At 42.5% G+C, this 13,673-nt stretch overlaps 1 protein-coding gene across 2 annotated transcripts; it reads left to right on the top strand.

The window, feature by feature from the left end:
• The first annotated feature begins 2,987 nt into the window (after positions 1-2,987).
• On the top strand, positions 2,988-7,228 carry PRR13 (proline rich 13). Of its 2 annotated transcripts, none has more exons than XM_053456207.1 (4): positions 2,988-3,148; positions 4,282-4,335; positions 5,081-5,481; positions 6,724-7,228. In XM_053456207.1, exons 2-4 carry the CDS (start codon positions 4,314-4,316, stop codon positions 6,757-6,759), a joined length of 459 nt encoding a protein of 152 aa, XP_053312182.1. In that variant the 5' UTR covers positions 2,988-3,148; positions 4,282-4,313; the 3' UTR covers positions 6,760-7,228. The 2 variants fall into 2 exon arrangements, with proteins under 2 accessions (XP_053312182.1, XP_053312183.1); XM_053456208.1 differs by lacking the exon at positions 2,988-3,148 and adding an exon at positions 4,077-4,098.
• The last annotated feature ends 6,445 nt before the right edge of the window (positions 7,229-13,673 follow it).

Genomic DNA, 13,673 nt, shown 5'->3' with positions numbered 1-13,673 from the left:
ATTCCTTTGTGACCCAACTATTTATTTTTTGTACCCGTCGTGACAATGGCTGTTAACATTTCTGTGGTGTTTGTGTTTAGCTGTTATTTTCATCTTTCTCATTTATAGCACCCATACAAATTATATACTGGTTTGTTTTCAGGACAAGAATAGCTTTCTTTAGATGCCATTATTGTGATCATTTCATCTAATTTACTATTAAAAATGGTGAAAATTTAAATCAAAAACACCTTTTAAGACTTTTATTTGAAAAATCTTTTACTCATCCATAAAAGTTAACGAAAAAAGGTTTGTCCTGAGTGTAAAATACCCAAGGCTTTTATTGCAAGCTATAGGGCAATAAGTACAACTACCTTATTACTATTTCAAAATAGACATTTTTATCATTTTCTTTTCAAAATTAGCCATAATTGACATTATAACACTGATATCTGTCATAAATCCCTCAATCATATTTTTCAAGAGAGAGAGGGAGAGAGTGGGATGGAATAGCAAATAGTTTTGTAGCAAGATTTGCATTAAACATTTCCTACTTAAAAATAAATAGAGGGGAACAATGGAAGCTACGACACGCTGTTATTTCAGGTTACTACTGACATACGTGTTCCTTTGAGAAGCCGCTTAGGGCAGGGTTTTCGTACATACATAGATCATGCCCACACAAGTGACCCGGTAATAGACGCATTTGGAAGACAGTAATATTTCAGGTGGATCTCATCCTTATGAGTATCATATTACCCTGGAGATTCTTTGTAAGAGCAATTACACTGTTAAATACCATTACATTTTGTAGCGCTCAGTACAATGAGAGCCCTGCGGCAACCCAGTGATGGGCATCTCACAACCCAGTACTGGATCCGCACCCCAAGTTTGAGGAAGCCTGGCTTAGGGTCCCATTAGGTATATGGAGCCACATTAGAGAATGGGGAATGTAGGTGTGATTTATAGGTAGCATTCTAGTTGCAGCGCTCTGGAAATCGGCATCTCAGAGGGATATGATAACATTATATAAATATATGCAGGACCAATATAAAGAGCTCTTAGTGACCTGTTCATTAACAGAAATGTACAAAGAACAAGAGGTCAACCCTCTGAGACTGGAAGAGCTGAGATTTCATAGACGACAAAGTAAGAGATTCTTTACAGTAAGGACAGTAAAGGTATGGAATTCACTGCCAAGGGAGGTGGCGTTATCAAATACATTAGGTTAGGTAGAAGGGTTGAACTGGATGGACTTAGGTCTTTTTTCAACCTTATGTACTATGTGACTATATATATGTAGCAGCGTGATGCATTTGCGAACGCTTTTTTTCTTTTGGAAGCTTGTGCTCCTCCCGTCGTCTACATCCGTTGTGAAGAAAAAAGGTGCTGGTGATCCAAAGTAGAGCCCTGCGCGGGACTGCTTTTTGGATCCCGCTCCTGCCCGCTCCCGCTGTTTTGAATCCCGCTCCCGCAATGTGGGTGTTCCGCTCCCGCCCGCTCCCGCCACATTTGTGGCCAATCACGCCCGCATCCTTACCTGATTTCCTGCGCAGTCCCGCAAAGCTGCCCTCGAGTTGTTCCCTCACAGCGTCTCTTCTCTTGCTCCGCCCAGGAACAAGGCGGGGTCACAGGAAGTGATGTCACATCATGTGACTCCGCCTTGTTCATGGGCGGAGCAAGATAGGAGACAATGTAATGGAGCAGCGAGAAGGCATACTCGCGGGACTGTGCGGGATTACCGGGACCCGCAGGTACAGTGCCTGACCGCCCGCTCCCGCCCGCAGCCCCAGAAAGACCGCCCGCGCCCGCAAGTTTTTTGGCGGGTCCCGCGGGACCCGCAGGACCCGCCTCCCAATGCAGTCCTCTAATCCAAAGTGATAAGGCCACAGTGGACACCGAGTACCCAATCTTTCTCTTGTGGTAGTGCAGCCTCTTCCCTCCCAGACTAAAGCCTATAGAGAGGATCTTCTCTTATAGAGAAGACCCACTGGAGTCTTTAAGGGGGAGCGGCTGGTATAAGGTACCCCCCCCCCGCTAAAATCCAACGCCGAATCCTCAGGGAACCAGTTCCACTGTAGCGTTTGGTGGCATGTGACGCATAACTCATCCGAAAACCAAGAAACACGTGCACCGAACAAAACTGAAGGGCCCTCAGGTGAACAGTGACTCAATTTCTGGCCCCAGCCTCGTCCCTATCCTCTCCTGCCATAATGCCAGGAAGAATTGGTGTGAAATAAAAAGTGCAGGTAAGGGTCCAAAGTGCAAAAGGTGAACTTGACCACATCACACGTGAAGTGCAGATTGTGTTTTCGGTAAAAAATATTTCCACCATGAGTTCCTGGGCAGACCAGACCAGGGCAGACCAATTGAGATACCTTTACTCAGACCAGAGGACCAAGCTGTCCTCTCTCACAGGTACTCACTCGATCTTAGTACCTCGCGGCTGTTATTAGACCCATCTATTCTCTTGGTGGCCGGTGGTATACATACCCAGAGAGTGCCAAGGAATGAAGGCCACACTACCGCTCCCACCACACTCAAATAAGGCAAATAAGAGGTGACACGCGGCCACGGGAAGGGTTTAGTCAGAGCAGGGTGTGGCAAACCAATGTCACCGTTACTCCTCTCTGACTAAACGCATGGAGCAGCACTGCAGCTTCCCTACTAACTGCCCTGCAGCCTAGGGGTAAAGGACACTACAGGCACACCCCAGCAAGGGGGTAAGTAAATAACTCCGTTTAATAATACATTAACACGGAGATAACACGCCTCACAACACCCCCGCATTCACACAGCTCCAGGCTGGCGAACGGGAACCAGACGAACCGGGGCTGAAGGGGTGCAGCACGCCGATTAAAGCCTCTCACAGCCGTTATATAAACCCTAATTACGTCATAGGTTATGAGGCGTTATAACGGCAACAAACAAGTAAAAAAACAAAAGAACTGGTGCCTGAGGGGTTAATCACACTGCAGTCATCCTAGGCATGCTTATGCAGGGTAGGAGAAGTAGGTGGGACATGTTAAAAGTCATCCAATGAGAAGTCGGGGTTAGGCGGATTAACCAATGAGAATAACGGAATTGATGGGTGGAGCTCAAATGAAAATAAAGTCCAAAGTCTCCCGGAAGAAGTAAAGAGCATCATCCCGAGCGGAGAACCGGGCAGGTAATATCAATGCTCCCAGCGCGCTACTTCTGTGTCTACATAAACTCAGACATATCCCCTCAGCCAGAGCCCGCCTGTCCAAGGATACTGGGAGTTATTATGTAATGTACATAATGCTGGTTGTCTGTCCCTGATAATATGGGCACCCAGACAGACCCCAGTGGCGCATTCAGCAGTGTCACTAGCAGAGCTGCATGTTTAGATGGCCCTCCCTAGTATAACAGGCTTTTGTACAGGATCCATGGGGCAGGGGCAGGTTTTCTTGTGTAAAGCGTATGTCAGCCAGCTCTGGATACATTAATATTCCCCTTATACCCCTATATCATGTATCAGTGTGTGCTGGGTATACGCATTCCATACTGCGGTCTCTGATATGTGACAAACCATTCTTTCTTATGGACAAAAAATTCATTCTAGTTATGGTTTCTTAGTGTACTTGCTCCAGTCTTCACTTTTCATTTCTTAAGAGGCGTAGATGGGAAATAAGTTCCAAAGTGAAAATGGGTCTTTTTTTACTTGCTTTGTTGTGATTTAAGGAATGGTAATGTCAGCCATGGGTGAAACGCTCTGTAGAGCTACAAAAGTCCACGCCTTAAGCATTAATAGCCGGACAGCACCTGCTGATACAGTGAATGAATCAGGACAGCAGCCGCTGATACAGTGAATAATTGCCTCCAGGGCACGGCTTGTCTCCTCACTGATGCCGCACCCTTGTCTGTTCCATACCTTTTGCTGGCTGTCCTGCTTATCTCTTCATTCTGAGCAGCGACATACAGTCATGTAGCTGGTGATTCAAGACTTGGCCCATTAGATACATGGAGAGATTCAGATGCATCCAATAACTTCTCTGTAATATTATTATTATCTTTTATTTATATAGCGCCAACAATTTACGCAGCGCTTAATAAACCTGCATTACCGCCTGACAACTGCACCCGGCATCTGTCCGGGTTGGGCACATTATTCAGTTCTTTGCATAATGTGTATGCTTGTGCTTCCAGAACGCCAGAAATATACTTGAAATTGAGACAGGGGAAAATTTACCCCTGCATGGTACATTTTGCAAAGTGTCACTTTAAAAAAAAAAAAGTAAAATTTTTCAGCCTACTTTCTGTGTTTTTAATTATGTATAGGAAAATATCTAGCTCCCGGATCAAAGAAAAACATGTGGAACCCAAATGCTCCAGGTATGTACCCGTAGGTAAAGCAAAATAATTAACTTGGTTATTTGTAAAAAAAAAAAAAAAAAATGTTGCCATAAATGCTTATTCATTATAGCACAGCGGGAGTGTCATTGATGTAAAAGTAGTTCAATTGAAGTACAACTAGTATCCGCACCTATGCATACAATGTATAGCACTTTATTGTTTCTATACCCCCCTCGATATATTGCTCTCGTTATTCCACACAATATGTGGAGGTTAGGGATGTATGCAATCATCAGGGAAGCTAATGTACTGTATCCTATTTAAATGTTTATCAAGTAGAACATTAAAAGCGTCTTTGCATTATAGAAGAACAAGAAACACTTATCGGAGGACACTTGCTGTCCTCATGGCTGCAGGGTATCTTTATTTCTTTATTAAGTCCCAAGAGCATCTTTATTTCTATGCTCAGGGGCAACTACAAATCCTGTCAACATGAAAATATTGGGCAACAAAATAAAATATTCTTCTGAGGAGCATGTTAGGGAAAGGTTAGGTGTTCAGATGTTTTTGATGGGTTCTTTTTAACACCGTAACGAGAAGCCAGAAAACCTATATTCTGTACATTAATCCTGCTTGATAGTTGGAGCATGTAGATCATTTCATCTCTGGAGGAATCCTCCACATCAGTAATGACACACTAGTATGTGCTTTGTATTGGATCTATCCTCAAGTAGGCTTGTATGATGATGGGATTTACAGTGTGCTTCCTTCTTCTTTGTGACAGGTCAACCGGGCTACCCTCCAAACCCAGGGTACCCACCTTCCACTAATCCAGGTTACCCTCCAGGGACAGTACCTGGCGGCCAGTACCCTCACCCAGGACAGCCTGCGTATCCTCCAGGACAGCCTGCGTATCCTCCAGGACAGCCTGGATATCCTCCGGGGCATACAGTCTACCCTCCTGGACAACCTGGCTACCCTGGGCCTCATCCTTCATATCCTCCTGGCCAGCAGGGCTATCCAATGCACCCTGGTCACTATCCACCAGGCATGCCAGGGCATGCAGTCAACCCTATGATGCCAGGAGTGCCACTCTTACCTGGTCAGGTTATGGATAAGAAGATGAGGAAGAAGATGAAGAAGGCGCATAAAGCTAATAAACACAACAAGCACATGCATGGAAGGGTGAGAAGTTCATTTTTAGAAAATACCAAAGAAAGTATTGTATGTAATAATAAAGTTACTAACCAAGTGCCACTCAGGGCTCTACTCACAAACTGTCAATTGCCTTTAATTCAACTACATGGATATTCAGTTCAAAACCATTTCAATCACTTCATTGCGAAGGTTCATCATTGGGGGGGTATCTGTAGAAAGGGCTGAGCTGCCCTTTATTAGGTATAATTCAGTAGGTGAGGAGACAGTGAGGAAACCATGCTTTTCCTACAGGAGATGTTTGCTGGGGTTGGCCCTTCATAATGTCAATTATGAAAACTCACCTGTCAATTCTTCCTGTAATCAATAAACTGCTTTATGAAGGTCCAACCCCAGGGTGCATCTCATGGTTAAATCAGATTCCTTGCAAATTGTATTGTGCACTATACGGGTCAACTCAGTTGTTTCTGGTAGAGAAACATGCTATTTATGAATAGTAAAATGGGTAAAAATTATTTTCAAATTCCCTTTAGCTATTGATTAGGTTCTAAACCTTAGTATATTGTTGTCTATTGGTTTTAGCGGCATATTTTGCAGCACTGTACAGTTGGGAACAGGAAGTAATGAGGAGTGCATCACATAACCATTTTAAAAACAAAAAGTTAGACGACCCCTGCTTAGACAAGTTCGCTCAACCTAGGAGATTGTAAGCTTGTTTAAGCAGGGCATTCCTGTATCGAGTCCAGTTACCTCCACAACTTGTCTGACAACTTAAGTGTATATGTCGCTGAAGTGTATAGGTGGAAGGTCGTTTAACATGTCCTGTGCTGGAAGGAGGAGAAGCACACAGAAATTCAGTGTTTACAAACAGAAGGGGACAGATGCAGTTCTCCTAACTTTGTCCCCCTCTCCACCTCGTTTTACCTTCTAAGCTTCCTAGAGTTTCTCCTATCCTATCCTATCTCTATTTGCACAAATGGTATCAATGAACTTGCATGCCTCTCTTTGATGGTCCATTGGAGACATCACTTAATTGACAGATATGGAAGGCTATTTCTGTGATTGCGCTGATTTCTCACATACAAGGAAAGAGCTCTGAAATATTTATTTTGATATTGTTCCATCTTGAGTAAAATCACTTAACCTTTATCACAATGTAGTATATGTGCAGAAAAGAGAAGGACCTATCCGTAGTGATGGCAAATAAGCTGTAGTTTACTGACCAATCTGTTGCTGAATTTCCCTCTTTTTATTTTCCTCTCTTTGTTCCAGAGATCATCATCGTCCTCGTCTTCCAGCAGTGACTGAATGAATGAAGTCGTTTTAAGGAAATGCTCTTTGTAAGGCCCCTGCACAGAGCTGTAGCACGCACCCTCAGTCACTCATTTTAATCGATTGCTGCAGGTTCCTGTGTTGTGTCCCTCTGAGAGATGGCGGTGATGAGTCCGTCAGAGGATTGCCATCATATCCTGCACAGACAAAGCTAAATAACGATGCTATTACGATATGTCATTTAATGTAAAAAAGAGAACAATACTGTTTAATTTCTTACCCTGCTTGTGAAAATAAAACTTCTAATTTGCTATTTTGGCTCTTCCTCTAACAATATATTACGATGGAAACTCTTGAGACGTAGAAGACAAGACGACAGGCTGGTTAGAGACACTGTTATATTTATACAGTGAGGTGGTTCCTGGAATTGTTTTGGTGATAGTAACACACTTTGCACATATTTACTGCAGAAATAGCATACTCTGTCATTAAAAAATAAATAAAAGCCTGCCTGACTTAAATACTGATGGTAATGATGACAGTTAATTTGTATTTTGTCAGGGCTGTTGCTTCTGGTGATCAATGGGGCCACTGTAATTCTGCATAAGGGCCGCTTTTGGAAAACGTGTTCTGTATTAAACAGTGTTTGTTCAGGAGTTCCGGGTTAGGTGCATCTATTCGGGTGGGTTTCCATTTACTCTCCTAGCACAGGTGAGGATGCCGATAGATTGTAATGATTTGTATGGCTGAGTAACTTGAAGAGTGGGTTTGGTAAACAATGCCCAAAAACAATGAAAGTTTCATCATGTCGGTTTACAAGTAGTATGGTGACAATAATAGCACAATGGAGCAGGTGGGAGAGGCATAGATCACGCAGAGGAACGCTTTAGAGTATAGCACTGTTCCAGCTCAAACACCAACGGAGATAAGGTGGTGTCAGGTTGCTGGAAAGCTCAGGTTACGAGAAACCCTTTTAAATGCCAGGATAACGTGCACATCCTTGCAGCAAGTAAAGTGACAAATAGAAATGTCACAAAGTTTTGGCTACTAGAGGGCTTTCTGTGTTGCCAAAGTCCTAGATGTGTTGCAAGGCAATCATATTTTAAGCATGATCTCCAGATCATGCATGTGGAGTTATGCTCAACAGAGTGACCCTGATGACCTTCATGTGGTCCATGTGTCACAAAGCACGGCAAGAAGAATGCATGAATACTAAATAAGAGCAATGTTACACAGCGGGGATAATAGGGAATCAGATAAACAAAAAAGAAAGGCAGCGCTAAAAAACCTCAATGCCAAAATATACTGTATTTATACAAAAAAAAAATATTTTGTGGCATTCAGTAATTTTACCACTGTCTTTTTCTTTATCTGCTTCCATTATTTTTTTGGCTATTTCTTACCAAGGAGCTGAATCAGCGAGACTTTAAACCCAAAAGAGACTGAAGCAATTTAAAGCATTCTCTGGGCACTATTAACGAGGCACCTGTGTGGCAGGTAAAATATACAGTATGATACTCACTTTTTATCAGAGATATAGTAACCCTGGTACTTACACTATATGACCAAGCGTATGTGGACCCCTGTCCTAATTAATGAGTTTACACGTTTCAGTCACACCCATTGCTAACAGGTACATAAAATCAAGCATGTAGGCAGCCGTCTCCATAGACAAACATTGGGTATGGAATGGGTCGTACGGAAGTACTCAGCAACTTTAAACGTGGTACTGTCGTAAGATGCCACATTTGCCACAAGCAAGTTTTCTCCCCTGGTCCAGGAGTAGCAACAGTTTGTCCACAAAGTGGCAGACCAAGCACACTCACAGAGGGGTGCTGTCGAGTGCTGAACCTTGTAGGGTGTAAAAATCCCTTGTCTTCTGCAGCATCGCTCACTACAGATGTATAAACTGCTTCTGGAAGAAACGTCAGCACAAGCTCTGTGTCGGGAGCTTCATGAAATGGGTTTTCCTTGCCCAAGCAGCTGCACACAAGCTGAAGATCACTCACTGTGCACAATGCCAAGTGTCGGCTGGAGTGGTGTAAAGTACACCACTGTCTGGAAGTCTGATGGACAAATCTGGGTTTGGTGGATGGCAGGAGAACGCTACATACCAGAAAGCATAGTGCCTACTGTAAAGTTTGGTGGTGGAGGGATAATGTTCCATAGTTTGGGCTATGCTTATTAGTTCCAGTGAAGTGTAACGTTAATGTTACAGCATACAAAGACATTTTAGACGCATGCACCAGTTTGGGGAAGACTCTTTTCTATTCCAGCATTATTGTGCCCCTGTCCACAAAGCAAGCTCCATAAAAACATGGTTCGATGAGTTTGGTGTGAAAGAACTTGACTGGCCCTTACAGAACCCGACCTTAACCCTGACCTTAATGAACTGGAAGGCTGCTTGCAAGTCTGGCCTTCTTCTCCAACATCAGTGCCTGACCTCACAAATGTCCACAAACGTTTTGTTACATAGTGTATATATATGATTTCAAATATGTATGTATTGAGATAGACTTTGTAACAGTTTCCTCTGGGTTATTGGCCGCAATGCATAGTTAAGTTCACCCATCACGGTTGTTGTCAAGTCGTCGTGTTTGTGGACACTCCTAAACTTGTTGCCTTGCAACTAATACCTGATTGTTGGACTGCATACATACACCTGTCTGCTTGATGAATTATTATTTGGTCAGCACACACACACAGACCCATGGGACTTGTTCTTCAAGTAACAGTTTCATCATGTCCTGTAAACTGGAATAAAAAGCAACCACTAATGGGGACTGAAGGTTCTTTTGACATGACTACCAAGCAGTGTTACTCTATATAACAAAACTTATAAACGGGCCACTCAGCTCTGTGTCTGTGTGGTATTATTATCATTTATTTGTGGGCTTATGCAAGTACATATGGCTTTGAACAGCTCATATTCTTGCTGCTCAAGAATCCTCCAGAATTGTAAAAAAAAAAAAAAAAAAAAGACTTATCACCTTATTGCAGGTAGGGCTTTCACGTCACACCTTTGAAGTAGTTTTATCAGATCAGCACTTCACAGTGGAGGTGGCATGTGATCAACTAGTAATTATGACCATCCACTGCTCTGGAGCAATAGCTCCCTAAATGCTAGTGCTGGCATATTCAAGATATTTTACATTGATGCTCCAAAAAAAAATCAAGACGACTTTTAAACCCTGAATGAAAATACTCTGGATTTCTGTAAATTGCTGGTTTTCCCTTGATAGCTATGGAAAGCAGTCAAAAGCTGGAGCAGATCCCTTTCTGGTTTCCCGTGTTATTGAGTCACGTTATTGACTAGTCCTATGAGTCTATAGTATATCATATGTATAATGCAGCAATAGTACAGCTAATCAACGACTGATAAGATCACGTCCACTTGTTTTCCCAGTTGATTTTGTGATCATTTATATACTAGCATAAATAGATCCGGATTAGTATGGGTTTTATGTTATATTACCTTATTATTATTTTTTTTGTAGAGCCCCCTCAATAGTGGCACTCTTACTAATGAGGGGAGGGGAAAAATGAACAGAAACATTAAAACTTCTGCAAAAAGTTGTCCCGTCTATAGGTTTAGCAATAATGGATCCGTGACTTCAGTCCTGTCGTGGGAAGAAATCTAACGTAATACAAAGTTACAATTGTACCTTTTTAATCACATTCAGAATGACAGAAATATTATGGTAATGGTAATTGTGGACTGAAATACAATATACTCCATTTATGTTCCAACAAAAAAGGGTTTATTCACTAAACATGAAGTTGGCTGAAGAGTTGGGGTTTCAGCTCCTTTAATTCACTATGAATTATCCTAGGCCATACCTACACAAGAAGGGCTGAGCTGGCTCCTACTAATGCATAATTGAATCATCAAGATGATTTAACTATGCTTAATACAGGGCCATCCACGCTATTCATGGACCACAAGCTCACAGGTGTTGGTGCTTTACCATTTGGTGCCTGTGGCATTAAACAAGAACTCTCCTGCCAGCTAGTGAATAAACCTTACCCTTTTACCCCCGAGAGAGGGTAAAAAGGGTTAGAGGAAGGATAACGGACTGTATGGGCTTAGTGAGAAAGTGGGCTTTGGGGATAAGAAAGTGGGACAATGGTGATGAAAAAGTGAAGGAACACAGCTTTCAAGAAAGTGTTAAGATGAAGGGAAAAGGTTAGGTGTTAGACAGGGTGCAGGCTTGATAGACAGCTTGGGTCAAAGATGAAAGAAATGGACAAGGAGACAAATTGGAAAGTTCTGAGGGGAAGAAGCGTGTAGAAAAAAATGTAATTGGGAGGGAGCTCGTGGGGAGAATGCAGTGGGATACACATTAATACATTTACCGCTAGACGATAAAGGTCAAGCTGCCCAACAGATCTCCTAATAACTGTTTAAGACAACTAAATGGCTGCACGTGCTGCGTAGATTAGGAGTCTCAAAACGTCTCATAAACTGTCCCACGCTGCCACGAGCGCTACTCAGACAAAAAAGAAATAGTGACATTATAGTTACAGAAGACTCTAAGAGAAACCTCAGCGGTGGTCTGATTATTTGCAATGTGAGCATACCAAGCTCTCACCAAAAGTATTGTCTACTTACACCTTGGCCTCACATGTGCATCACATTCAAGCTGTCATAAAACAACTTTTTTCTCTAAGCAGTTAGTGATTCATACAATCCACCTGTCTTTCTTGTGTTTTTCCATAGTTGGCTCATCTATGATTTATTCTTGACCCCCCCACACACACACCAATTCTGTATTCTTTTACCAGTGACCTCTGATGTACCGGCATGTTTTAGGCCCCCTTTATTCCTGGAAAATGTCTTCTGATCCTACGTGCCTTGGCATACTCTGGCTCTTGTTCCTACAGGCTTTGGATCACACGTGTCTTCAGAAGCATTCTACAGTTCCAAACACTCTCTGCAACCTTTATAAACCTGGCTCCACTCTGGCCATTCCAGTGAAGCAGCAGAAGCAAAATACCCATGACAAATTACATGACTTGTTGCAAAAAGAGAACCCCCCCCCCACCAGCATCGGTATAAGTGACCAAAGGCCTCTTTTTAAAATTAAAAGTTGGTCAGCCAACAGGCAGGGGCCATGATTGCAGGCTGAGATGCATATAGTGGCGGATTCTAGCCTAGGTCAACTAGAGTTAGTGCTTAGGGTGGCAGGTCCAGGGGGTAGTAGATCTTCTGCCATGAAATGGGTGGCTGGAGAAGCTGCCCCGGTTTAATACATCACTGGATATATACATTGTTAGTAGCGGAGGTGTGGAAATAAAATAAAAGGTACATATTTGTCTTGTTATGCCTGCACCCAGGTTTAGAGCTAATATCTAAAGTATAACATGTGACTAATTTTGGAGTAAAAGCCTCAGCCATAACTTCATTAACATAGTAAACAAAAGGTAAACATTACGTGCCACCAAAAAGAACAAACATGGACACTTTGCTGCACGTTATTCCCTTAACATTACGTGCTACCTAGCAGCTGCCAAACTTGAGGTCTGCAGGCAGATACTGGCCAATGTAAAACTGACTCCTGGTCCCCAGGGGTGCCATCAGCTGCTGGCAGAATACATCCATGAAAACCCAAAAGGGGAAACTTTCTGTAGCAGAGACTACAAGACAACATAGGAAAGTAGACAAAGCCAGAAGAGAAAAGCAGACCTTCTCCTAGATACATCCTCATGTGAAAAGGGGAGGCCAGAGCGGTATCGAGTTCCAAAGCCCTTTCCACATTGTAACATTACATCTGTCCTTCCACAGTGAGAAACACTGAGACTGGGAAAGGACTCTGTCCCCCTTCCTCACAGCTCCAGGAGGTGCCTACACGGCATATAAAAACTGACAGAATTTTACACTCTATAGAAATAGATTGTACTCTATACTGATTAATATCAAGTTTATTTTTCGTGGTGCGTCTGCTTTAACTTTCAGGGATTCTAGCAGCCGAGTGAAGTGAGACAATAGTGAACTTTGAGACTGAAAGCTGTGTACACAGCATTATCTCTCACAGGAACCATTGTGGCATTAATGATGAACATACTTTTAAAAGGAATAGGTAATTTCAAATTCTGATACAATTTGCTGTAAGGAAACCTCTATTTCAGACAAACACAAGTAGGCGATGTATTTTAAGGTTCTTTACAACACACAATGGGCCTTATCTATAAACAGAAGCGCTGCTGCCAAGTGGTAGAAACAGAACTATTATCAACGTTCCTACAGATTTTTCCACCTTTACACCTGAATTTTGAATAGCACCCTCCAATTGTTTCAAACATATTTGTTACATATTGACTTTGTAGCTTACTAATCTCATTTAATGTTGTAGGCTGATACATATAGGAATCAAATATATATAGTCTTAAATACTGAATTTAAATAGTCATAAAATAGTGCTAACAAGTATGTAGAGGTAATGACTAGATCCAGGTAGGGCCATATTCTCCATAAGGGACCCTAAGCATATACCTATCTCCATTGGCTGAAAACAATTCCATTGCCCCCCAGATGCATATGGTTCACACGGCCTGTCTAATGAGATTTTAAACGGATAAGGGTAGAGTGCCACTGGGTATAAGGTGTATGTATGTGATATACCGTATTGGCTCGATTATAAGCCGCACCCTCAAAGTTTGCAGCCATTTTAAAGAAAATTACACAGTGGAATGGTAAAAGTATTTTATCTAATGAACAGGAATACATGTATTTTAACATTTTTGGTATCTATTATGCAGTTAGTCAGCACATTATATACAAACAATTTGGAAAACTCCCTGGTGTATAACAGGGGCAGCTGGCAAACATCTGTGTGATGCGCGTAGACAACTTCTGTTGCTGCTCGCCACTTCCGCTCCTTTATAGTACCCTCGGTGGAAGACAGCAGCGGAGGTTGTCTGCATGCATCGCACAGACTTCACCAGCTGCC

Source organism: Spea bombifrons, chromosome 2, assembly GCF_027358695.1.
Source record: "Spea bombifrons isolate aSpeBom1 chromosome 2, aSpeBom1.2.pri, whole genome shotgun sequence".
Taxonomy (NCBI): domain Eukaryota; kingdom Metazoa; phylum Chordata; class Amphibia; order Anura; family Pelobatidae; genus Spea; species Spea bombifrons.
The sequence above is the reverse complement of the archived record's forward strand: the minus strand, read 5'-3'. Positions and strand labels throughout refer to the sequence as shown.

Coding starts and splice junctions, on each gene's coding strand:
- PRR13 (XM_053456207.1), top strand. CDS start 4,314: ATGTGGAACCCAAATGCTCCAG. Junction 4,336..5,080: donor GTGGAACCCAAATGCTCCAG/GTATGTACCCGT, acceptor TCTTTGTGACAG/GTCAACCGGGCTACCCTCCA. Junction 5,482..6,723: donor ACAAGCACATGCATGGAAGG/GTGAGAAGTTCA, acceptor TCTTTGTTCCAG/AGATCATCATCGTCCTCGTC.